The sequence below is a fragment of the Oncorhynchus nerka genome, linkage group LG19, assembly GCF_034236695.1.
Source record: "Oncorhynchus nerka isolate Pitt River linkage group LG19, Oner_Uvic_2.0, whole genome shotgun sequence".
In the NCBI taxonomy this organism is placed as follows: Eukaryota; Metazoa; Chordata; class Actinopteri; order Salmoniformes; family Salmonidae; genus Oncorhynchus; species Oncorhynchus nerka.
Genome location: NC_088414.1, coordinates 28,697,551 through 28,723,861, shown reverse-complemented (window position 1 = coordinate 28,723,861; position 26,311 = coordinate 28,697,551). Strand labels below are relative to the sequence as shown.

The following is a 26,311-nucleotide window of genomic DNA, read 5'->3' as shown; positions in this document are numbered from 1 at the left end:
TATGGAAATTATATCGTTAATGATCAAGTTTCTGCATATTGTTCTATGTTGACACAGTTCTGTCCAATCTACAAGATACATTCTCATCTTGTAATCCCCTCACAGACTCTGCAGTGATAAGAGTAATGTCTTGTTATCTCCCAAGATTACAGACATCACTATTCAGCAGAATATATCCTCTGATAATGCAGTGAAACTGTTGTAGGCAGAGGTTGTATGGAGCTTTTCACCTATTTCCATTTGCAGTATGGTAGAGTATAGCAAATAGTGCGCCACCCTTTGGGACTCCCGATCACGGACAGTTGTGATACAGCCTGGGATCGAACCAGGGTCTGTAGTGATGCCTCTAGCACTGAGATGTAGTGCTTTAGACCTCTGCGCCACACAGGAGCCAGGTAACCATACTTGCTGTAATGCATCTAAAATGTCCGCCAGGCCACATTCTTTAGATTATAGGCCTATTTCAAATCAAATTGAATTGTATTTGTCACATACGCCGAATACAACAGATGTAGTAGACCTTACAGTGAAATGCTTACTTACAAGCCCTTAACCAACAATGCAGTTGTAAGAAAAATATGTGTTAAGTAAAAAATAGATAAGTCAAAAAATAAGAAATAAAAGAAACAAATAATTAAAGAGCAGCAGTAAAATAACAATACATACAATACAGGAAAACACTAAACAAAATACAGTCCCTCTATAAGCCCATGTCCCTCCCTCTGGAGGTCAGAGGCTGAGGTGTGTCCGGTATCATGTAAACATAGCGGAGCTGAGCACATTGTGTCCTTAGGCCCTCCCTGAAAAACACTTTGTAGAATGGAAGATCAACATGTTTTCCTGAAAAGGCCTACAATCTTCTACGCAAGAGTTGCAATTAATGAACACAGTAGAGAACAATGGAAGTATGATCGATGTTTTGTCAAAGGACTATGATGATCGGTCAGATCAGTAATTGCATTTAATGGAAGTACACTGTGATCAAATCAAGAGCAGTGTTAAAGGCTTTTGATTAAGTATGATGGTTCTCTGTTAAGCTCAAATCTTTTTTTCAGTCAGTTTAACCTGCACTTATCCAGCTTGACAGGACTGCGAAAGGTTACAGAATGCACAAATTCACAAACAGCAAAACCCCACTGAATCAAACATTCCAGAAAACATTTACTTATCTGATTCAAGCAGATTGCTCAACCTGGTGAATTATTGGTTTGATATTACAGTCAGACACAAATTTATCTGGCTTTAAGCCAGACGTTTCCCATCTGCCCATTTCATAACTATTGACCTCCTGTTATTTGTTCCTTTCATCATCGTGCTGCACAGAGGATATTACATTCCTGAGACATCCACCTCCAGGTCTCAGGTTCAGGCTACATTGTGTAAACCAGAACATTTGTATGTCAAGTCAAGGCGTATTTATACAATTTTATTTGAAGAAAACATTATTGGGATTAAAATGAATAGCTTAAAACAATAGTTAAACAGTAACTCCGTTTAGCAAATCAGCATAAAAAAAAACATCTGCTGTTAAATGTTCTGTTATCACTTAGGAACACTTCTTCTTTACACTACTTTAATCACAAAGCGCCAGAGTAAGACCACTACTGACATTTCTTTTTATTTAACTTTTATTTAACTAGGCAAGTCAGTTAAGAACAAATTCTTATTTACAATGACGGCCTACCGAAAGGCCTCCTACGGGGATGAAAAATAAAATAAGAATATAGGACAAAACACACATCACGACGAGACACCAAAACACAACATAAAGAGAGACCTAAGACAACAACATAGCAACACAGCATGGTATAAACACAATAAGACAACAACATGGTAGCAACACAACATGGTACAAACATGATTGGGCACAGACAACAGCACAAAGGGCAAGAACGTAGAGACAACAATACATCACATGAAGCAGCCACAACTGTTAGTAAAGAGTGGAGATCAAATTAAGAGTCTGCACACACACAGTTTTCAGTCTCAGAGGAGAACAATACAAGATCCAAAAAGATGGCTTTGCATTTCTGTGCATGGAATTCTAAACTGGATTAGGGTTAGAGGGAAACTATGCTGATTACTGAGAAGATTAGATTTGTTTATGTATGTTGGAGAGCTGGGTCTAGGAATAATAAAAACCCAGTGGTGTAAAGTACTTTAGTAAAAATACTTTCAAGTATCTGTACTTTACTTTACTATTTATATTTTTGACAACTTTTTACTTTTACTTCATTACATTTCAAAAGAAAATAATGTAATTTTTCTTTAAAACATTTTCCCTGACACCCAAAAGTACTCCTTATATGTTGAATGCTTAGCAGGACAGGAAAATGGTCCAATTCACACACTTATCAAGGGAACATCCCCGGTCATCCCTACGGCCTCTGATCTGGTGGACTCACTAAACAAAAATTCTAAGTTTGTAAATTATGTCTGAGTGTTGGTGTGCCCCAGGCAACAACAAAAAACAAGAACATTGTGCAGTCTGGTTTGCTTAATATAAGAAATTTGAAAGGATTTATACTTTTACTTTTAGTAGTTATAATTAAAATAGCAGTAGTATTTTACTGGGTGACTTTTCCTTCTAATTGAGTCATTTTCTATTAAGGCATGTTTACTTTTACTCAAGTATGACAATAGGGTACTTTTTCCACCACTGTCATAATCTCAATCATGTGATAGAAATCAAGTGATTCAAGGTTGTGCCTGTGCCATCATCAGTGTAATGGAGTAGTGCACAGACCTACTGGTTTGTGTGGATGGGTTAACAGGCCAATTCAGGGCTCTGGTTATATGGTTACATGTTACACAGCGCCCTTACGTGGCCATGTATTTTGTCTCACATAGAGGCCCAATTGAAGTATTCCATTCCAATCTTACAATCAACCAATTATAGTAAATGCATTGCATTCCTTGGTCATATATTCAATTGAGGTTTACAATTTTAAAAAAATGTGTTAATGGGTACATTTTTGCAAAAAAAGTTGGCATTCCATTGTAAAAGTTAAACAAGCTTGGAATGGAGTGCATTGTCCGGGTGCTAGGGTGTCCTTGATAGGTATCATAGGATGGGTTTGCAGAGGTTCGTGATGGCGTTGCCAAGGCAGCTCGTTTTGTAGCTCGTACTTTACGCAGACTGTTTCATCTGTGGAATAACGTTTGCTGACTCACTGACAATCACCCAGGTATGAACGCATTCATGATTGAAAAGTCTGATCTTTCAACTGCATATGGGACATTTTAAACTTGAGAACACTTATGAACCACCTTGATAGTATTATTATTTATATCCCATTATAACTTAGCAATATAAATTATTGGAAACATTTCCACATTCATACAGTTGAAGTCAGAAGTTTACGTACACTTAGGTTGGAGTCATTAAAACAGTTTTTTCAACCACTCCACAAATGTCTTGTTAACAAACTATAGTTTTGGCAAGTCGGTTAGGACATCTACTTTGTGAATGACACAAGTAACTTTTCCAACAATTGTTTACAGACAGACTATTTCACATTTAATTCACTGTATCACAATTCCAGTGGGTCAGAAGTTTACATACACTAAGTTGACTGTGCCTAAAAATAGCTTGGAAAATTCCAGATAATTATGTCATGGCTTTAAAAGCTCCTTATAGGCTAATTGACATAATTTGAGTCAATTGGAGGTGTACCTGTGGATGTATTTCAAAGCCTACCTTCAAACTCAATGCCTCTTTGATTGACATCATGGGAAAATCAAAAGAAATCAGCCAAGACCTCAGAAAAATATTTGTAGACCTCCACAAGTCTGGTTCATCCTTGGGAGCAATTTCCAAACGCCTGAAGGTTCCATGTTCATCTGTACAAACAATAGTACCCAACGCAGCCATCATACCGCTCAGGAAGGAGACGCGTTCTGTCTTCTAGAGATGAACACACTTTGGTGTGAAAAGTGCAAATCAATCCCAGAACAGCAAAGGACCTTGTGAAGATGCTGGAGGAAACAGGTACAAAAGTATATATATATCCACAATAAAACAAGTCCTATATCGACATAACCTGAAAGGCCGCTCAGCAAGGAAGAAGCCACTGCTCCAAAACCACCATAAAAAAGCAAGACTACGTTTTGCAACTGCACATGGGGACAGAGATCATACTTTTTGGAGAAATGTCCTCTGGTCTGAGGAAACAAAAATAGAACTGTTTGACCATCATTATGTTGGAGGAAAAAGGCTTGCAAGCCAAAAGAACACCATCCCAACCGTGAAGCACGGGGGTGGCAGCATGTTGTGGGGGGTGCTTTGCTGCAGGAGGGACTGGTGCACTTCACAAAATAGATGGCTGATGAGGAAGGAAAATTATGTGTATATATTGAAGCAACATCTCAAGACATCAGTCAGGAAGTTAAAGCTTGGCCGGTCGCAAATGGGTCTTCCAAAGGGACAATGACCCCAAGCAAACTTTCAAAGTTGTGGCAAAATGGCTTAAGGACAACAACGTCAAGGTATTGGAGTGGCTAGCACAAAGCCCTGACCTCAATCCTATAGAACATTTGTGGGCAGAACTGAAAAAGCGTGTGCGAGCAGGGAAGCCTACAAACCTGACTCAGTTACACCAGCTCTGTCAGGAGGAATGGGCCAAAATTCACCCAATTTATTGTGGAAGGTTACCTGAAACGTTTGACACAAGTTAAACAATTTAAAGGCAACCGAATACTAATTGAGTGTATGTAAGCTTCTGACCCACTGGGAATGTGATGAAATAAATACAATTATTTATCCAAAACTGAGTTTAAATATATTTGGCTAAGGTGTATGTAAACTTCCGACTGCAACTATAGCCTGTTACACTACTTTCACTCTCAAATGGACACAAGGCTACTAGTAAACAGCTGCTGGCTATTGAGACTACTGAATATTTATCGCCCTCTCAACAATGGGTTTAACTTTTGGGTGCTACATCCAATAGTTTAGTAAGATTTTATCAGATTTTCAATAACTTCTCTCCCAGACAGTATTATGTTGTATTTTCCTGCTTTTTTTCTCAAAACATGGGGACTAACCATAGAAGCAAATAATGAGAATATCAATTAAATCAGTAGAGATCATCATGTGACTTTTTAATTCAGGGAATACATTCTTTTGATGTCTTAGTTGACTTCACCTAAATGCACCATTGACAGTGCAATAGATTAGGCTACCATTTCCATACAGATGACAATGCCTGTTTGAAATTAAATGTGTTGAGAAAAATGTGTTCTACAATCATAGATCTTCCTGTTGTCACACAGCCCAGTGGCACCATAAGATAATCAATCATCTAATGTCCTAAAAGAATATAACTGTTCATTTGTGCAGATAAATGGAATTTCTAAAGCATTTAATTTAAGTTGAATTAGGCTCCCTATCCAGGCCAGGAGACAGTGAGGCCCGTGTGTGACAGACTATGTAGCTTTAGGTTGTGGAACATGCATACAATTATTTCAATTGCATACTGTTGAATAAACTATAGTTTTCCTGAATGCATCTGTAAAATGTGTATGTCATTCAGGGCCACTTTACAGGCCAGTGCATTCTTTATGGGACTGTTGAGTACAACACATTTAGCCTGGTTCGGGAGAGCCCCAGCCATCCCTCCCTCCGCTACTTTGTGTAAGCCATCTCTGTATCTGTGGCCATCTACTGGTTCTACACCAGCTGTGTGGAAGAGAAGGTCAAGAGGTGAGAGGTTCAACTGTATGGCCCAGCAGATGTGTCAATAATATCGATTTCCATGCCCAAATAGTGTGGCATCAACAGAAATTATTTGTTTGTTGTTGATTTGATTTGGACTATTTCTTTACTTAGCTCCCATTCTGCACCCCCAGGGAAAGACTGTGGCTGAATGTTACTCTGGGCGGGTGTGTGAAGATATTGTTCTTACTGGCAGTGTCAGGGACCGCCTCTTTCTGTCTGCCCTTCAAAACATGCCCTCCATAACCAGGTGAGATGGCTGCCTTGTTTTTCCGTCTTACATTTACATTTAAGTCATTTAGCAGACGCTCTTATCCAGAGCGACTTACAAATTGGTGCGTTCACCTTAAGACATCCAGTGGAACAGCCACTTTACAATAGTGCATCTAAATCTTTTAAGGGGGGGGGGGTGAGAAGGATTACTTTATCCTATCCTAGGTATTCCTGAAAGAGGTGGGGTTTCAGGTGTCTCCGGAAGGTGGTGATTGACTCCGCTGTCCTGGCGTCGTGAGGGAGTTTGTTCCACCATTGGGGGCCAGAGCAGCGAACAGTTTTGACTGGGCTGCGCGGGAACTGTACTTCCTCAGTGGTAGGGAGGCAAGCAGGCCAGAGGTGGATGAACGCAGTGCCCTTGTTTGGGTGTAGGGCCTGTCTTCTCCCATATCACCTCTGTGCTCAGTGCCCTCTTGTCTCTCATACTGTATATGAAATATTTTATGCTGTTCTTTTATATCTGGAGGACTTCTTTAATTTCAGTTGTGATGAAGCAGACAATAAAACCTGAGTCAGTCGCTACGATGGGAATCAGTTCTACACAGGCGTGTATAATGCAGAGGTCTGCCCTGACACTATCCATATCATGATGACACATCAAAACACTGTTGCCTTATTAGACCACAGATACAAAGGCTATAAAAAAGTATTGACATTTTTATTTAAAGCCATATTGTATTCTTCATCTGTCCTCTATTTCTTTAACTTTCCCAGAAGTCTGTGTGGGTGAACTTCTTCTTCTGGGTGCTGATCGTGGCGGTGGTGTTTGTCCAGAAACGTCCGGGTCAGAATGGAGCACGTCTGAAACAGAACCCTTCTTCCACCGACCTGTCTGACCCCACTGACCTAACCTATAGCCCGATAGGTGCCATTATGTGTCTTTGGATCTAGTTCCCTGCATGCAAGAACCTACTATTGGCCCAAGATCAAATAACAGGGGCTTGTAAAACAGGATGTTCAATGGGGCAACCTAACTACAACATGTTTTCACTATGGAATAGTGGGAAATACAATTAACTTTGGAAGTAACCTCTTCCATTTTTGTATACTTAAATCAATTAGATACACAATTCAGTCCCTTCCTGATATATAGGATGATCTGTTCAGATTATACTGTACTGATATGTACGTCTGTGAAAGACAAAGCATTTCCTGTGAAGTGTATCTTCTACATATATATATATATATATATACACATTTTTTTAAATTGTCTTAATCTTTATTTGATTATTATTAATTAAGTACAGATCATTACTAGTTATTTTCTAGTATTGAATGAGTTACAATTTTACATTTTCTGAGAAAAAAAATCAATCCATCACAACCTTTATAAATGGCATTAACTAGTCTTCAATCCCAACCACTTCATAATTCTTTGCCTCCTCTCACCATCATCTATCCCTCTCCTCTCTGCCCTTTTCTTCAAGCACTCTCTTTCTCTCCATCTTTACAAATTGCTTGCTGAGTTTGCGAGCTTGTCTTTCTTTTGTTTCAATGGGGCCTTGGTGTCCAGGAGCTGCTCCAGCTGCCTGCGTATGTTGGATATGTCTAGCTGTGCTGCTTCTATCTGCAGGCCCTGGCCCTCCTCCCTCAGCTGAGGTGACCTCACCAGGGCCAGCTGGGTGCTCTGTGCCTTGCATGGGGTCCTAAGCTGTGCTGCCTCCACCAACAGGATCTCCATGTTCCTCACAACAGAATCCACCTGCTCCTGAGACATTTTATGGACTGGGGGAAAGTGAAAAGTGAAATATTACAGGACAAATGGGGCATAAAACGCATACTAGTCTGGAATTAACACCAAGCAGAGCATAAAACATCTGACATGGATTTGCACTGAGGTGTACCCTAGTGAATCAACACTATCTTAAATCCCCTTGATAAGATATTAGCCACCCTCATGTAAATGTTAATAAAGACTGAAATGTTCATGGTGGCAGCATCAGTCTGATTCATCAGCCCCTGAGACAACTGCAAGTGGCTTACCATGGAGCGTATCTCTCACCTACAGTGCTATCAACAACAGGCAACACATTTTCACCATTCAGGCACTTTCTGAACCACAAAATAACATATATTGTTTTACATCCATGTCTCCATAAGGGAAGCCAACAAGTAATTTGTGCATAACACATTGTATGTGACAATATAACATAATATTTCAGTGTAACTACCTGCAGTTATTGGATTATAATTACATTGTGGTTACCAACATTTTGCTGTAAGTGTTTAAACATTTTGCTCTGATTTATACAAACTCCTAATAGTGTGTGTCTACAGACATTTCTTGGAAGGGCCACTTACCACAGTGAGAAACGTTTCACACCTGCAACGTGCTGCAGCAGTTTCTTCTCTCCTCTTCACTCAAATGTTTTTTTTTTTTTACATCTACTTAACAATTACTGGTAAATTCCCATGCAGTTGATGTGCAGACTGTGTCATATGAAATGTGCCGGGTGCTTAGCCCTTTAAAACCAGCTACGAGTAGGAGGGAGAGAGAGTGAGACTTTGCTTGCATGCAGACAGACATGCATGGATGTACTGAGAACCAAAACCAACACTTCTTTACAAAATGAGTTTATGAATCTGGTTACAATATGTAGTTACAAGATCACTGGTAACAACAACGTGACCTAACAGTTATAGGCCTAATGCAATTTCAAACAGTTACTGTACTTGACACTCAACAATTTGAATGTGTATTGGTAACACATGAGACACAACAGAATGGGAACACACAGGAGTCTTTTCAAGATAGGGAGTGGTTTTAAAGTGTTGGTGGGACAAGTCACCATGTCCATACCTTCATACAGTACCTATGAATGTTAACATGGCCATTATTTGAAAAGTAGGTCCACATTCACATCCATGGATCTTTTTACTGTTATTAAGATGGTCTATTTGTGCTTAATAATGTGCACCTACTATGACATGTGAATATGCTGATGTAAAGAAGTATAAGTCCTGACATGCTATTTCGCCTGGCTGTCAAGTCTTTGTATGGGCATGTCTTTCTGTAATTCTGACAAGTTGTGTTTGAGCTAAATATGCTGTGTGTTATGTCAACTATGTGCTGTCTGCATGTTGTTTGATTATCTACATAAAGACAGATAATACATGTCTTGAAATAAATATTGTGTTATGAATTTTTCTCTAATTCCTAATTACAAGACCCTTTTTGGCTTTGATCCCAAGGCTTCTGAGCATCGATCACATCCTAATGGCATCAGTTGAGTGAGGGGGGGGGGGGATATGTACTCAACTGCATCATATCCATACTTGACCATGATGTAGAACTACGACAGTGGGCAGAACTGAGACATGGGGAGAACCCCTTTAGAATTGTGGTTCAAGGCTCCGGGCAGCCGAGCGGAAATGGAGGAAAACTCGCCTCCCTGCGGACCTGGCATCCTTTCACTCCCTCCTCTCTACATTTTCCTCTTCTGTCTCTGCTGCTAAAGCCACTTTCTTCCACTCTAAATTCCAAGCATCTGCCTCTAACCCTAGGAAGCTCTTTGCCACCTTCTCCTCCCTCCTGAATCCTCCTCCCCCTCCCCCCCCCCTCCTCCCTCTCTGCAGATGACTTCGTCAACCATTTTGAAAAGAAGGTCGACGACATCCGATCCTCGTTTGCTAAGTCAAACGACACCGCTGGTTCTGCTCACACTGCCCTACCCTGTGCTCTGACCTCTTTCTCCCTCTCTCTCCAGATGAAATCTCGCGTCTTGTGACGGCCGGCCGCCCAACAACCTGCCCGCTTGACCCTATCCCCTCCTCTCTTCTCCAGACCATTTCCGGAGACCTTCTCCCTTACCTCACCTCGCTCATCAACTCATCCCTGACCGCTGGCTACGTCCCTTCCGTCTTCAAGAGAGCGAGAGTTGCACCCCTTCTGAAAAAACCTACACTCGATCCCTCCGATGTCAACAACTACAGACCAGTATCCCTTCTTTCTTTTCTCTCCAAAACTCTTGAACGTGCCGTCCTTGGCCAGCTCTCCCGCTATCTCTCTCAGAATGACCTTCTTGATCCAAATCAGTCAGGTTTCAAGACTAGTCATTCAACTGAGACTGCTCTTCTCTGTATCACGGAGGCGCTCCGCACTGCTAAAGCTAACTCTCTCTCCTCTGCTCTCATCCTTCTAGACCTATCGGCTGCCTTCGATACTGTGAACCATCAGATCCTCCTCTCCACCCTCTCCGAGTTGGGCATCTCCGGCGCGGCCCACGCTTGGATTGCGTCCTACCTGACAGGTCGCTCCTACCAGGTGGCGTGGCGAGAATCTGTCTCCTCACCACGCGCTCTCACCACTGGCGTCCCCAGGGCTCTGTTCTAGGCCCTCTCCTATTCTCGCTATACACCAAGTCACTTGGCTCTGTCATAACCTCACACGGTCTCTCCTATCATTGCTATGCAGACGACACACAATTAATCTTCTCCTTTCCCCCTTCTGATGACCAGGTGGCGAATCGCATCTCTGCATGTCTGGCAGACATATCAGTGTGGATGACGGATCACCACCTCAAGCTGAACCTCGGCAAGACGGAGCTGCTCTTCCTCCCGGGAAGGACTGCCCGTTCCATGATCTCGCCATCACGGTTGACAACTCCATTGTGTCCTCCTCCCAGAGCGCTAAGAACCTTGGCGTGATCCTGGACAACACCCTGTCGTTCTCAGCTAACATCAAGGCGGTGGCCCGTTCCTGTAGGTTCATGCTCTACAACATCCGCAGAGTACGACCCTGCCTCACACAGGAAGCGGCGCAGGTCCTAATCCAGGCACTTGTCATCTCCCGTCTGGATTACTGCAACTCGCTGTTGGCTGGGCTCCCTGCCTGTGCCATTAAACCCCTACAACTCATCCAGAACGCTGCAGCCCGTCTGGTGTTCAACCTTCCCAAGTTCTCTCACGTCACCCCGCTCCTCCGCTCCCTCCACTGGCTTCCAGTTGAAGCTCACATCCGCTACAAGACCATGGTGCTTGCCTACGGAGCTGTGAGGGGAACGGCACCTCAGTACCTCCATGCTCTGATCAGTCCCTACACCCAAACAAGGGCACTGCGTTCATCCACCTCTGGCCTGCTCGCCTCCCTACCACTGAGGAAGTTCAGTTCCCGCTCAGCCCAGTCAAAACTGTTCGCTGCTCTGGCCCCCCAATGGTGGAACAAACTCCCTCACGACGCCAGGACAGCGGAGTCAATCACCACCTTCCGGAGACACCTGAAACCCCACCTCTTTAAGGAATACCTAGGATAGGATAAAGTAATCCTTCTCACCCCCCTTAAAAGATTTAGATGCACTATTGTAAAGTGGCTGTTCCACTGGATGTCATAAGGTGAACGCACCAATTTGTAAGTCGCTCTGGATAAGAGCGTCTGCTAAATGACTTAAATGTAATGTAAATGTAAATGTGGTTAAGGCCAAATTGCTAAGAGGCATTTTTTGGATGAATAAAGGGGTTAATCTTACCAACATAAAATGGGACAATTGCTCTCTCCATAACTCTATCATATTCCATCTCCTGTTCCCCATATCCATGTTAGGTTTAAAAAGTGAGTGTCTTTCTCCACATTCCTGTTGTCTGTGAGGGGGGCAAATGCATGTTTTTGGCTGACGGAGTCACAAAGCTGAGCTACAAGGACATTTTTAAAAAATCGTGAAGTTTCTCATAAAGTAGCTCGATTTTTAGCAACTACTGCATCCCTGCTCAAACATACCCATATGTGCACTTACCTCTTAAAACATTATTCACTATATCTGTGATGTCATAGACAATATTGTTGGCCGCTTGGATCTGCATTATCTCAAGAGGAAGATGAGTAGATGACATACGCCGCATCACCTCAGTGCCTTGATCAAATGTATTATTTGTTTACATCTAAAAGTAATATAAAATCGGATTACTATCATCTCTGTGTAATGGTAATATTTTTTTGATTTCATTGGCATGAGAGTTGTGCTCCACCTCCACCCGGGAGTTATGTAAGTTTACACAATATACAGTGCCCCTTGAATTAATCTAATAGCTTGGTGGACTACTACTACTCCTGATGTTAAGCGCTAACTCAGCAGCTCATTGATACGTCCATACATTCATGAACATACATTTCATACATTGATGAACAATGATACAAAGCGATTGTTGTTCATTGTGGACAATGGGATACACATATTACACACTCTCAAGCAAGAGCAACTACATAGTTGTAATTTAATCTACCGTGACACAATAGTTTGGTTTCCCTACACATTTTGCAGTAGTCCTTTGTCGCAGGTCTGGAAACTAGGGGTTTTCCATTTGTTTTCTTTCTCCTTCCTTACCCCTCTCTTCTTTCCAATCCTTTCCATATTACCACTTCTTTTTCTTCCTTCCCTATTTTCCTCTCCTCTGCCCTCCTCTCATTCATTTCTTGCATCATCCTGAGCAGATTTGCTTATCTACTCTCCATCACCCTAGCCAATCATAGTGACTATCCTGTGTCAAGGTCCTCCCCTCCATGGCAGCTCTCCTCACCATGGACGATCAACACAGGCAAGTGGAGAGCTTCCTGATAAGCTGGTGGTCTCTCTGTCACACAGGCCACTCCCTGCATGATCTCAGCCCTCACTCTCTCTAGTTCCTGCTCTCTATCCTCCTCTAGCTGCAGACTATTCTCATCCTCTTCAAATCCTTCTCCCTCCAGTACCCCTCTGCTCTCTTCATTAGCCCGGCGGAGGCCCAGTCCCAGAAACCCACCACCTTCATCCCCTCTACTCCCCATCCCTGCACCAAGGCTCCGGGAGTGAAACAGGCAGGCCTGCCGCACAGTGTGCAAACGGCCCAGAGAGAATCCACTGCGGCTGAGGGCTAGCCTTCCTCCTCCCATCCTTCCCACTGTCCCATATGTCAAAGAGCCCGCCCCCATCGCCACGTTCCCCCTGACTCGCGAGGGGAGCGAGGAGCTGCTGGTGGACCTGCGACAGCGGGGGCAGCTCTGGAGGACGTAGCTAGAGTTCCGCCTCATAGGGACACGCGTTGCCCCGGTAAACGCAGAGGGCGAAGATGTTGTGTTGTTGGTGTTCAGATCCATCAGCAACGCCTCGGAGTAACTGGGCACCATCTGCTGGTTGCAGCGAATGTGCCACTCCAGTTCAGTGATGTCTACCGTGTTGACCCTCGATATGACACGTAATCTGGGGCCACCGCGTTGCCCATTCTCCTGGCCTGAGCGGTAGCTGCCCATCTCAGTGCTGTCATTGTCATTGACTTCCTCGTTCTCACCAAACAGCTTCTCCACATGATAGTGGACATACGCCGTACGGTACTCTGACACCACACGTAGTGGCCAGGACAACATCAGGGCTGAGATCAGCCAATACATGCGCCGGCGAGAGAACCAGGGCGGCCACGCCGGGTCAGGAAAGGCTAGCATGTGCTCACGGAAGTCCACGTTCTTCAGGTGCATGCCCTCCCGTGCCTCCATGTAGTCATCCAGACCCTCGTTCTCTGCGAAGAAGCGTGCGCGCTGGGTGAGGTAGGCAGCCTCGGCATGGGCACTGGCAAAGCTGAAACACTTGGTGAAACGAAGGCGTACGGCCGGGTGCTCCAGAAGGCCAAGAAGCTCCTTGGATACGTCCTTGACACCATGTCGGGTATAGTCAAATTCAGAGCTGGCTGTGTGTGTGTTGACCCGCTCATGGTACACCTGTGTGGTGGTGTAAGCGTCACCATTGCGGTATCGAGTCACCTGCCGTGTCCGTCTCACATAGTGATAGCTGATGGCCTTCCACCAGATACAGGGCATGGCCTGCTGCAGCCTCTGGACCCTGTTGTACACCTTGCTAATCCTCACCCGGGCCAGAGAGGATGTTTTAGAGAAGCAGTGCCAGCACTCCACCAGGTAGACCAGGTACAGCATGATCAGGAAGGCCACCGGGATGTAGACGTAGCCGTTGGAGCAGGGGCTGTCATGGTAGAGGCGGGCGCGGCCACCGTAGTAGAGGCCGTGTTCATCGGCAGCCATGACAGTGACGCGGTAAAAAGAGCACCATCCCAGCGTGGCGAAACAGCCGAACATCAGCAGCGTGAGGAGCAGGCACTTCCAATGGGACTCTCGGCATAGGGACCCGGGAAGGGACTGTTTACAGGGACGCTGCTACAGGGGGGTAGGGATAAGAGACAAGGTAAAGCAGATGATGGGGGGGGTGGAGGATCAGGCACAAATACAAGTAGAAATTTGGTTAACATTTTATAAATGGGAGTAAGGTAGCAGAGTTTGAGTGATGGGATCAGGAGCTTGACATTTTGGGTAAAGGGAGTGATGTGAGGGTGGACAGGACGTTGGATAAATGATTGTTTAAGTAGTGGGGATGGGGTTTTAACGATAATAAAACATCACGTGTAATGGAACGTATGAGGGGTGATAAAAAGGAGAGGAACAGCATTGAAGGACATACAACAGGAGGCAGAAAGACAAGGAAAGGAAAGGGTGTTAAAACTGGATTTTTCTGCAAGAAACAGAAACAGAGAAAACAGAACATATATTAAGTGTATTCCATTAGAATACAGACCATGGGGCATCAATCACACCATGGCCTTACAACATTAATAAACATCAATGTTGTCTCCTCTCTTGCTCCCCTTCTCTGCCAGAGATGGAACATTCCAGTCTCTGGAGACATGAACACATTTCCTGGCAGAGTGAAACCTAAACCATGAAGCCCATTTTAAACACTTGGTTTTAGTGGGCACTGGAAGAGGTTGATGCTTTTAGACCTCATCAAGAGAGAAAGAGAGTGCATTCAGCTCTCTGTTGCCAGTGGAAGTTAGTGGTACTGTGGCCATCCCTGCTTCCCATAGGGAGATGCACATGGACAGGGTCATTCTTGGCCACACAGAGCATAGAAAAAGAAACAAAAGGAAAACAAACAAAAAAGAGATAGATAAGAGGTGGGCCCGTGTCCACAAAGAGTCTCATAATGAATAAGATTATATGGAGAGATACGAGATCAGCACTTCTATTCTAAGATGCTTTGTGGATATGGGCCCTGAGATCAGAGTATTTGACTATCTGCTTCGCTTTTGATGTAGTCAAATGGGCCTCTCATAGCCATGACAGTGACCTTGCAGGGAAGGTTTGTTTTGCTAAAAGGCAGGCTGCTGTCCAAACGGTAGCTGTGAGGAGGTGTGTTCCTGTTGGCAGAGGTGCCAGGGTTTAATTGTGCCTGCATTACAAGGACAAGGGAGCACGCTGAGTCAAAAGGGAGAGACCATTTAAGTTCACCGTAAAGCTAGAGCCAAGTGCCTCAATTGCTAATTTATTACATTTGTGTGTGTCTATATTAATGATGATGGGCTAACTCTGTACTCATCCCCCACTTACAGGCCATTAGAGAGGAAGAGATGAAAAGAAAGAGGTATGGGTAGTTTACTAGGAGCCTCATGTTTCTTCCACTGTGCTTTTTCCCTCCCACTTGATCGCTTTTCTTCCCACTCCATATTGACATGAAGCACTGTAAAACTACTTTGGGTGTAAAACTGTTGCTGAAAGGAGAATGGAAAAAACTGCTTCAATTTCACACACAGTAGACCATTTGGTTTTGCTCCTTCTTACTGTCATAAGGACAAGGACAAAATAGTTCACCTATCAACTATCAGAGCAAGTTGCCTAATTAAATAATGGTACAGGGAAGATGAATAAAGAAGGGGGACAGAGTAAAGGAGTGTCTTTTTGTTATAGAAACAAATCCAACTAAATAAATGTAACATATTCTGATGCAACAACAGACAGAGAGAGATGGATAGTGTGTTTAAGTAGGTATACAAAGAGCATTTCAGTCATACTCAACTAGTGTTAATTATTTATCAAGCCTAAGAACTACCGGTCTGAGAGACAGTTTTATCGGGAATGCCTCTCACATTAGAGGCAGGCAAAAAACATAATGTGAGTTTGTGTGTGTATAAATTCAAGTAGGTCAGCCTGTCGTCTGCAAGTCCTTACTACATAAGAGTACAATTATTCTCAAAGTATGTGGAAGAAATCTGACCATTGATGGCTGCAAACACAACAGAAGACAAGACACACAACTATGTGGGTTGACCCAACCAGGTTTTCTTCAACCAGTGTCCAAACTGTAATGATACTACAGACCTCCCTCCCTTCTTTGTTTTTGTGTGTGTAGGAGCCTGTCTTCCACTGTCTTACCTTCACTTTGAGATGAAGGGCAAAGCAGAGGAAGAGAGAAAGTAGAGATGGCAGGCTTACAGTTCTGCCTGCACATCTGTCTTATTTCTCTCAAACCCCACAACATTCAAGGGAACACAGAGGCCGCCCGAGTAGAAAAGCAACCTCAGAAATAAACATTAACACACACAGAGGTGTGCTGATTTTGCCTGACAGGACACACAGACATCATTATGTGCACATATCAACCATGCTCATTGGAAAAAAGGGCATTATGACATGTAACTTATCTCACTTAACAGTAGATATGGTTGTGTCAGTATAATACAAACATAAAAACTCAATAGTGCTCTCTGGTGCTTGCCCAATCTGTCTCTCTTCTTTTTATTGATCTCTCTGTAACATAAGAGCTGAGGTTACAGCTCAGCAACTGAGGACTCTAACGTTTAGGCTACTACTCAAGACAGAACAGTGATCATAGACTATAATGTGGCCTGATGCTGTACAGTTCATTCTAATAAGTACTCCCCAACTGGAGATGTCTCCTAATAATGAGGAATGATTTAATAATTCATGTTGTTATCATGTCAGTAATTGAAGGTGGAATTCATATCTCAGCCCAGGCAAATAAATGAGGGGGAGCTAAATCGTTCACCTCCAGTTCGACTGCAATGCAGTTGCGTCCGTCCGTCCATTAGTGAGGGGTGACTTCTAGTAACCTTGTAGTATACACGCACTAAAAAAATACGTGACTGGTCTGTCGTAGCCTATTGTAAAGACCAGAGTTCCTCTGATCAAACTCGGACGCACCAGAGATGCAGAGTTATGTTTGTGCTCAACATGTTGGTTAGTGAGTGGATAACTGAGTGAGCTCCACTGGTTACAGAGGAGTGAAAACGGAGGTGGAGTAGCCTATTAGCTTGAGCTCACCATGTAGTGCAGATCTAAATATATGGATAATATCCTTGCAAGCGCACATTCTATATGGGTATTAACATTGTCATTTTATTAGCCTGTATATAGTAGCCTAGGCCATTTAGTAGCAGCCAAAACAACAATTACGCACGCGCGCACTTCCCCCCCCCCCACACCCCAAACAACCTAGCCAATGCTCTACTACCTCTTCTCTTCTGCCCCCGTTCAGTAAGGGCGCTTCTCCGGTCACCGCAGGCATTCTTTCGTTCCTCACAAGCTATGATTTGACCGTGAGCATCGGTATCTATCCGAGACTCCCACGATCAGGGGGTCCAGTGTCCGGACCGCCCCGCATGACAACTCAAGCCCCATGTCCGAATTCGATTCTCCGAAAGCAAACGTCTTCGAGTATCAAGTATTCCTCTTGCCAGGTTATTAACACAGCTCCTAGCATTGCCCCAACGGATTGATTCGATCCTGTCCTGCGGTTCTTGTCACACGACCGCGGGACATGGCAAAACCCCGTTTCATGTGTAGTTTCTCGGGTGTCTGTTAAGTCACCGTATGTTGTTTTATTGCTAATGTATTGCTGTAATCTACTCTACAGTAGCTCCAGGCTCCAACATGGACCATCCAGCGGGGAAGATAGATGAGGAAATACTGTACGTTAAATCACAACCGAGACATCGCGTTATTATTTGGTAGGCTACCTCCTGACGATGCAACTATGGTCTGTCAAGTGCGATAGCACGCTATTTATCCGTAGGCGTAAATGGATCCTCATCCTACCATTCAGATATTATGATTGGCAGATAATTTCGTTCACCCTCCTCCTAGCGCGTTTGGTCATGTGTTTATTCCGGTTTTCACCTGCACATTTAATCGTCGACGGTTAGAGCTGACGTCACTGAGTACGGACATAAACGCGCACCATTTTCTAAAAGGCCTACATTTCAATTAGTTGCGGTGGCAATATTGTAGTCATTTAACTCCCGATATACGTTTTGTGAGCAAATACTGCTTCTTCAGTCTGATGAGCCTTGCACATCGCCCACGTTTCACAAACAACTAGTTCCATGGCAAGTGTCTACGTGCAGAAATGGGACAGAACCAAGAAAGTGTGACCTGACACTTACGCTGAAAATTGTATGCCCGTGCGATTTGCCTCCACTTAACTGTGGCTATATTCTGCTGTCAAATGTAAAATATGCACATTATGCATAGGCTAACTGTTAGTATACTTATGCATCTACAAACATGCTGTATCAGTTTTTTTTAAGTAATATAAAAAGGCATGCAGGAATGGACAATTAACCATAGGAAATATGCAACAGCCAACACTAGTAAATGTAAGTGCATTTTCTTTATTTAGACATGAGACAAAAACACCCACAATATATCCATCCACACTTTACCTTCTCTCATAGGCTTCTTCCAACTGGAGCCACCAACATTACTACATACCCCTGACTCCATCTTGTTAAACCCTCAACCAATTTATGTTTAAGCTGTTCTGAAATTTCATCAAGAAAAAAGGAATGCATTTTTGTACACAGCAATTGTTTGCTGGAAGGTCTTGGAAATAACTTCCTGGAATTATGCTATGTTTTTTTATTTCTACTTGTACGGGAAGCATGTTGGAAAATAAACCTCGTTTAGCATATAAGTAGTTAAAACAAATTTGTCAATAGAGGAATTACCATCAAATAAATTAGGTGTGAACAAAGTGCATAAATTGACAAGTTTACCCAGCAAGTAACAAGTATTTTTGCTGCACCGCTATGACACCTGCTTAACTGTTTGTGACCAATAAACTTCGATTTTTCACTCAAGTTGCTCTTTGCTCTGCCTGATCCATACACCATCATACAAGAGACATACCCAGTCCTCATCAGTTTAAAAAATATCCTCCTTAATGATTTCATTGTGTAAACCACATTTTGTTCTTCATTCGTTTGGAAATTGCAAGGACAATCTTGGAAATGTTGACGCAAATCTTAATCTATTTTGTCATAATCCTTCATCACAAATTGAGACTTGTCTATGTTTGTTCTTCATTGTGAGAAGTGGAATGATAACCACAATTTTAACCATGAAATAGCATACTTGATCTTTCTCCCCACAACAAGATACCCTCCACCCCATCTTATTTGTACTCTAAACCCCCCTCACCCAATTCCTTCTCATTCTGGAATCAACAGCCATACCCCCGGGACATAAATTCTGTTTTTTCTTTCCCTGTAGGCCTCAGTTGACTGAGTGGATTTATACAGGCCCACCTTCAAGGGTGACCACTGATGAGCCTCCAAGCTTCTCTGCTAAGGTGCGCCGATCTTTGATGTCCTCCAAACCGTTAACTTGCCATTCATGCTTGATACCTAGAAATGAGCAAAGTGGTCAAATGTGTGAAAACAAATGAAAGCACACTAATCATCACAGATTTTCTTTCAACCTAAAAGGTTAAGCTCACCTGTGAATTTCTTCTTAATGGCATCCTTTGAGCTGGCATAGATCATTTTGCTCTTCAGTGGAGCACCTTCTGGGGCCCTGAGATACAAAGGAAACAGAAAATATTACCAAAATATTCTTTCTTTATATCAGCAGAATTGACTAGTTGTAATCATCAAATTAAATAGACTTAAACCCAGTGCTTAACAGTTGACACTCACCAGAAGATGAAGACAAGGTCCTCCTTCTTGGTCTCCTTGGTCTCATAGGTTGCGTCATAGAGGGCGTAGCGACAGTCGTCTGCAGGCAGCATCTTGACAAAGTGCAGGTAAGGGTCTGCGATGGTGGTACCCACATCACCAGTCAGAATCTCTTTACCTGCTTCAAGGACAATGTGCTTCTTGTCCTCGCTGAGACAGAACAGCACTGCCTTCTTCCTCTTCTTCTTCTCATCCTCATTCGCCTGGGCCTTACGGACCTTCATCTCATTGAAGACTGTAATAACTTCATCAGTCACTGTCACCCCAGAGGCCTAAGAGGAGGAAACAAGTTGAATGCATCATGTACCCAAGAGGTCAATGAATGAGATCTCTCAGCTTTGGTCTGCATGTTTGGATTTAAGTTTAAAACAGCTTGCAGGGCTTTAAATGGCTTGTTTTTCCAGACTAAACGATTGCTGATATCTTCAGCCCCGTCTACTAATCATTAAGCAAACACTGTTAGTGGGCACACTGGGATAAGGATGTTGATAAATCACTATGATCATTTCACACTTGCACTATTCAGAGCAGTTGACTTTACAGTTTAAAGAAAACATTTGGAACAATTGTTAGTCAGGTCAGTACTTGAATGATTGAAATACAAGGATGGTGAGTGCCAAAAGTATTCTACATTTTTTCCTCAAAATTGCAAAAGACCTCAAGTCAAACAAAAACTCAAGAGGGTTGTGTCAGAACAAAAGATACCTATTCATCAAGCAAACAGAGAAAGACAGCAGAGGGTGCTGTTACTGTTCCTGAAATCAATACCTTGGACAAACTGACTAAGTGAAACAACCTACAATTTCACAATCATCCACTTACATTCCAAAACAATCTCTAAAAAGAGCCAGGGAAAACTTAAAAAGAGAATGTTAATCTCAATAAAATACATTTCAGTTCCATTTCCAGTGGTATGAAGATGATTTGGTTGCTGGCAGCTAGCTAGCTAGAATGTTATAACCAAGGTGGAAGAAATACACTTCACTAAGACCATATGTAGGGTGTCCAATCAAAAACATATTTTGACCAATGGATAAAATGTTATGTAGATAAATCCTCTGAAACAACCAATGGTCCAAACCTCATGCATCTTATCATAATCCGTTCAAAATGTATTGAGAGTTATTACCCTTACAGGATGGTCAAAATTATGGCAACTAAATCAATGGAGGCCAGAGAAAAAAAAGTGGTACTAAATCAAGGGGGAAACCAGACTGGATGATGAGTGAGAATTAAGGCTACCTGACAGGTTTACCATTGAAATCATCATAAAACAATAAAGAGGTAAGATAGCTATCGATTGAGACATTTTAGTATACACTGTTCATATTAACGCAAAGTTCCTGTATTTTTCTCCAAAATGTCAGAGCACTGTGCATACCCGAAAACCTTTTACATTTAATTCAGCTAGTGTCATGCCAATTTTTATATTTGCGACCAACAACAAAATGGTCAAATGTCTTTGCGATAAAGCTGCACCGCTCTGTAAACAGAGCTCGGTGCCTTTAATCTGATGGACTTTTATGTTAATCATGTTAGAGAAATACCCCACTGAACGATTCAGAACATGAAGAATTACATTTGTCTTGATAAAATCTATTTTATAACATAGGGAAGTGAAATGTCATCACCCAGAGTGGGTGGACACCCTGGCATATGAAACAGGATGTCCACTAGCAAACAGTGTGTTTGCATTGGGAAGTTGTTTCACTTCCTCTTCCCCAAAGCAGTGGTTACAGCGCTTGGTACATTCACTCTTATGGTGGGTGTGCTGAAGCAGACAACCATACTCAGTGTTACAAACACACTGGCGTGCCGTTGTCAGCGCAAGTCAAGGGAGAAGGAAATGGTGTCAGGGTTCGATGCCATGGCTTCCTAGTTTGATGGAGCTGCTAACCAATTCTCAATAATCATTCTCAACAATTGTCACCGAAATTGATAAAGTGAACATACGCAGTCAACAATAAAATACCATTGAACAAAATCCATTGACATGTCATAATCTACGAACATTGCCAGGTAGCTAGCAAGCTTTGACGGCACACTTCCTTGTACTTGCATTAAGGGTGGGGTCGGCTGAAACGGGAGGTAACGTTAACTACCGGTACTAGCTAGCTGGCAGTAAATGTTAGCGGGTGATGCGTTAGACAAGTGTCAGACTAGCATCGTCTTACTCAAACATATTGTCACGTTAAAGCAATTGTCAATTCCAATCAACACCAATGGTGGATAGCGTACCGTTCGTTTGCTTACATAATTGTGCCATCTGAAGTAATCTAGCTAACTACGTATACTAACCAGTTAGCTAGCTAATTTAGCCATCCGGTTAGCACGAGGCCTAGTTAGCTTAGCTATAATACTAGTGATACTGTTAGGTCATGGTTTAGAGGAAATGCCGAGGTACATTTACATTTACCAGGTGATACCTAGTTAACTCTGACCATGAATGACAAATGGCGGTTTAGTTAAATGCTCATTTTTTAAGCAGGTTAGCCAAGTTAAACAGTTAGCTACCAAATGTGGGCTGTTAGCTAGCAAGGTGGCCAATGTTCACCGATTGAAAAACTATGGTGGGGAAATAAATAACTTCATTTTATGATCAGCGGGCCAAGTTGCTAACTACCCCTCCCCAATACAACTACTGTGGGTTGTATATGTAGGATAACAAAATTAGTTATTTGAACCATAAAAGTAACGTTACCATGGTTGGGTCTTTCGTGTATCAGCGTCTGAGTTGAAAATGAAATGTTCGTTCTTCTTGTTGAGTTCACACTAGACCGACGGACACGCGCCTGACGGGCATCAGAACAAAGGAAGCAAGTGTCAACCCAAAGTATCATGGGAATTGTATTTTCATTATAACCCTCCCCCGAACACACACTGACACAATCACAGTATGCACTTGAACGACGTTCAGTAGGCTAAACTACAGATCTAGACTGTAACACTCAATGTCCATATAGAATAGAGTATAATAACGTTATAGAAGAAAACTGAGCTTTATAGCTACGTCTCTAGACTATATTAAGAACATACTTTTTAAAATTCCTAATGATCTATATGGTGAAAATTAAATCAGCTTTTAAAAAGTATGTCCAATCCAATTTGTCTCTTACAATCAATTCACTGTTTGCATTTTTGACAGACACAGGGACTGACGTGTCTGTCTCTCCGATACATCAGTTATTCATTCGCAATGAGAAGGTTGGCTAAACTCACTTCCAAATAAGGAAACGAACGGCAGTAGGGCCAATGCGCGCCTCGTGCACACCCTGTGGTTCGCGGCATCTATATCTCCATATATGGTCATTAGGGCATTTCGTTCAAATCTAGACCAAGACAGACGAGTACTTGCTGTGCAATATAAACGACAGACTCAAACCAGAGCAAAGCGAGAGAGAGAGAGAGAGAGAGAGAGAGAGAATACAAATACAAATACAACCCATATCTATGCTTATTTATTTTATCTTGTGTCCTTTACCATTTGTACATTGTTAAAACACTGTATATATATATATATAATATGACATTTGTAATGTCTTTATTGTTTTGAAACTTCTGTATGTGTGATGTCTACTGTTAATTTTTATTGTTTATTTCACTTTATATATTATCTACCTCACTTGCTTTGGCAATGTTAACACATGTTTCCCATGCCAATAAAGCCCTTGAATTGAATTGAATTGAATTGAGAGAGAGAGAGAAAAAAAATAAACTACTAGGTGAAATACCACAGTGTGCCATCACACCAGCAAGAAAATGGCAACAAGTGAAGCACAAACACCCTGTAAATACAACCCATATTTATTTTCCCTTTTGTAAGTTGTTACACTATAAATAGCCATATTATAACATTTGAAATGTCTCTTATTTTTAAACTTGTGAGTGTAATCTTTACTGTTCAGTTCGGATTGTTTATTTCACTATTGTTCATTATCGATTTTACTTTCTTTGACAATGGGAACACATGTTTCCCACGCTGATAATGGCTTTTTCAATTGACTTGAGAGAGTGAGAAGGAGCGTGACTACGGGGAGGTGTTCATTCGTTGTCTTATAGCACCACCAGTTTTTCCATTTTTCCACACATCCATACATTGGACTAGTCTACTGAGTGAGATGAGCAAGACTATAGCTTTGTGACACATCTTCTGTGGATAAAATTAAGGGATGATAATTGTAGCTATATAACACAATACATTCTCTTAAATTCACTGTGTTGATATATAAGATTGTTCACGAGATAAGCCTGATATGGCCTAATTTACCAGTAGGCCTAGCGATGAGACTGCTATCAGAGACGGAAGAGGAAGCGATACATCTCAGTCCATTTTTTCTGGCTCTTATACAGACCCAGCAGCTATTGCATTGGTGTGAATGGGAGAACCACCCCTTCAAGTAGACCGGAACTGTGACAATTTTTTCAATGGTAAAACGGCCTGAGTAGGACATCTTTATGTATCCACCATCTTTGAAGCTATCACGCTTGCTTGTCATGACGTTACTTTTTGTGCCACTGCAGTCTCCGTAGACATCTAAACATGGCGGCGTCCTACAAACGAGTTATGTAGCTTGTGTCCAGCTATGTTCTGATTTAAAAAATCAAAGGGTTCCATAAAAATCTGACAGTAAGAAAAATGACATTTCGGTATTTGTTAAGCGGTATATCGAAGTGCTGGTCTAGTCTTGCACGTCATCGATTATCAAACGTTTCGCGATTGCGGAACCTTAGCGAAGTGACCCCGAGAGCGATATTGAGCCATCCATCACATACACCTTCACCATCGTCGACATGCACTGGCATGAGCAATGGCCACCTGTATAGCCGTGTAAGAGTAGCATACAGTTTGGGGAGAGAGGGTGCTATATGGGCAACAGATACGTTGTGTTTTGGTCTGTTATCAATCCGCTCAAGAGTGAACACACAAAAACGGTACTTTCATGTTATGAAGAAACTGCACCAACAGGTGCCTCTTTTCCGCCCTCTTTCTACATCGACAGCGGTTGCAAAAGACGTGATTCTGTTTGAGCACGACCGAACAAGGTTCTTTCGCCTCTTAGCAGTCTTCTGTGGTGGTCAGTTTCTTTTCTGGACATACCTGGCCCACTTCGCCTTTACTGGTCTTCGAGACACTGGTGGAAGTGGTTCTGGTGGGAGACATGTCTCCACTACTGGCTTGGCAGGACTTTGGAGTTTCGATATGAACCTGGGATCTAATGCTTGGAGATATGGATTCACACTGGCATGCCTTGTTATTGGTATGTGTCAGAATTGTGTGTGCAGAAGACTGGCACTATTATAAATTAAGGCACCTATACCTGTGTGTGATTGTATTAATACTTTTCACTCTCTCTTAGGTGGAGGGATCATGGGACTTGGTGCTCTGTTCTGCCGGCGTTCTGTCAGCCAGGTGATTCTACATAAGGGGGGCGGGATGGTCACCGTGTCGACACAGTCACCCCTGGGACCAAACAAGGGACAGAGAATTACTGTACCCTTGTCACAAGTGGCCTGTTACGCCCACAGACAAGAGTCTCCTACTTTCATTCCCCTCAGGGTGAAAGATCGCAAGTTCTACTTTCTTTTGGACAGAGAAGGCACACTGAATAATCCCCAACTGTTTGATGTTACAGTTGGGGCATATCGATCATTCTAGGTGTGTCAAGATAACAGAATGTGACTTGTCCCCCATTGTCAATGCAACATTGTGTCAGTACAAAGGGGTTGATTGGAATGAATTCAACAATCTGTTGGCTAAAGTTCTCAACATAAACCATTGATTAAGTTTGCAAAAATGTTGTTGGCTTTTTGTAATTAATTTGACAACAAATAAGATATAGATATTAATAAACTGTGGATGTAAAAATGTTTCCAGTGCATTGAAGTGGATCATTTTCAACACTATTCACCACCTCCAAACCAAAAATACACATTTTCAGTCAGTATTTTTACTCTGGGATGAAGATTGTTGTAACTGTAACTAAAATCTGCATCTGATAGTAGATGATCTTAGCAAAAAGGTGTGATGGGTCCACACTCAAAAAAATATATGCAAATATATTGCATAAAGGCTTTGCCACCTTATTCAATGTGTAGATGATCTTAAAATGCATACATATTTGACCTGGCTAAGAGTTTGAGTTAAAGATTAGTTTGAGATAACATTAGATCATCTCTCCTGGCTCAGTTCCCCACATACCCCCTCATTGAGACAGGGTGGAGTGACTAGTTACCCTCAATCCCCATTGAGATTGAGGAGTTACTGTAGTTGCCCCCATCTCCCTTTTGAGTGCAATCTCCACTCCACTTCCAACAGCTGTCACTGAACATACTGAATGATCTACAAATAGTAATGAGTAGTTATTTATGATGCATGGTAATTTGTAGATCAAACAGTCTGCAGTCACCTGCAGTGTCGGCTGAAATGTTGAACAAGCCCAATATTTTGCATGTATTGGCCTAGACCTTGCTCCTGAAGTTGACCCTGGATCAATAATGAATTCCTCCTTCATCCACTTCATCCTAAGAAAGACTTACAAC

At 42.5% G+C, this 26,311-nt stretch overlaps 3 protein-coding genes across 3 annotated transcripts; 1 reads left to right on the top strand and 2 right to left on the bottom strand.

Moving 5' to 3' along the window:
- Window positions 1–11,287: 11,287 nt before the first annotated feature.
- Window positions 11,288–17,884, bottom strand: LOC115101313 (transmembrane protein 151B). The gene is made up of 3 exons (XM_065004835.1): window positions 17,269–17,884; window positions 14,422–14,472; window positions 11,288–14,120 (listed from the first exon to the last, which is right to left on the bottom strand). Exons 1-3 carry the CDS (start codon window positions 17,320–17,322, stop codon window positions 12,456–12,458), a joined length of 1,770 nt encoding a protein of 589 aa, XP_064860907.1. The 5' UTR covers window positions 17,323–17,884; the 3' UTR covers window positions 11,288–12,455.
- A 523-nt stretch (window positions 17,885–18,407) lies between these two features.
- Window positions 18,408–22,581, bottom strand: LOC115101312 (cofilin-2-like). Its single transcript, XM_029620698.2, has 4 exons — window positions 22,473–22,581; window positions 19,733–20,043; window positions 19,534–19,610; window positions 18,408–19,441 (listed from the first exon to the last, which is right to left on the bottom strand). The coding sequence occupies exons 1-4, from the start codon at window positions 22,473–22,475 to the stop codon at window positions 19,329–19,331; spliced, it is 504 nt and encodes a 167-aa protein (XP_029476558.1). The 5' UTR covers window positions 22,476–22,581; the 3' UTR covers window positions 18,408–19,328.
- A 1,697-nt stretch (window positions 22,582–24,278) lies between these two features.
- On the top strand, window positions 24,279–25,641 carry tmem223 (transmembrane protein 223). The gene is made up of 2 exons (XM_029620696.2): window positions 24,279–25,029; window positions 25,129–25,641. The coding sequence occupies exons 1-2, from the start codon at window positions 24,408–24,410 to the stop codon at window positions 25,425–25,427; spliced, it is 921 nt and encodes a 306-aa protein (XP_029476556.1). The 5' UTR covers window positions 24,279–24,407; the 3' UTR covers window positions 25,428–25,641.
- Window positions 25,642–26,311: the final 670 nt, after the last annotated feature.

Coding starts and splice junctions, on each gene's coding strand:
- LOC115101313 (XM_065004835.1), bottom strand. CDS start 17,322: ATGCCTGCGGTGACCGGAGAAGCGCCCTTACTGAACGGGGGCAGAAGA. Junction 14,473..17,268: donor ACGGGGGCAGAAGAGAAGAG/GTAGTAGAGCAT, acceptor TGTTTCTTGCAG/AAAAATCCAGTTTTAACACC. Junction 14,121..14,421: donor TTGTCTTTCTGCCTCCTGTT/GTATGTCCTTCA, acceptor ACCCCCCTGTAG/CAGCGTCCCTGTAAACAGTC.
- tmem223 (XM_029620696.2), top strand. CDS start 24,408: ATGACATTTCGGTATTTGTTAAGCGGTATATCGAAGTGCTGGTCTAGT. Junction 25,030..25,128: donor ACTGGCATGCCTTGTTATTG/GTATGTGTCAGA, acceptor ACTCTCTCTTAG/GTGGAGGGATCATGGGACTT.
- LOC115101312 (XM_029620698.2), bottom strand. Junction 19,611..19,732: donor GACCTTGTCTTCATCTTCTG/GTGAGTGTCAAC, acceptor TTTGTATCTCAG/GGCCCCAGAAGGTGCTCCAC. Junction 19,442..19,533: donor CATTAAGAAGAAATTCACAG/GTGAGCTTAACC, acceptor GCTCATTTCTAG/GTATCAAGCATGAATGGCAA.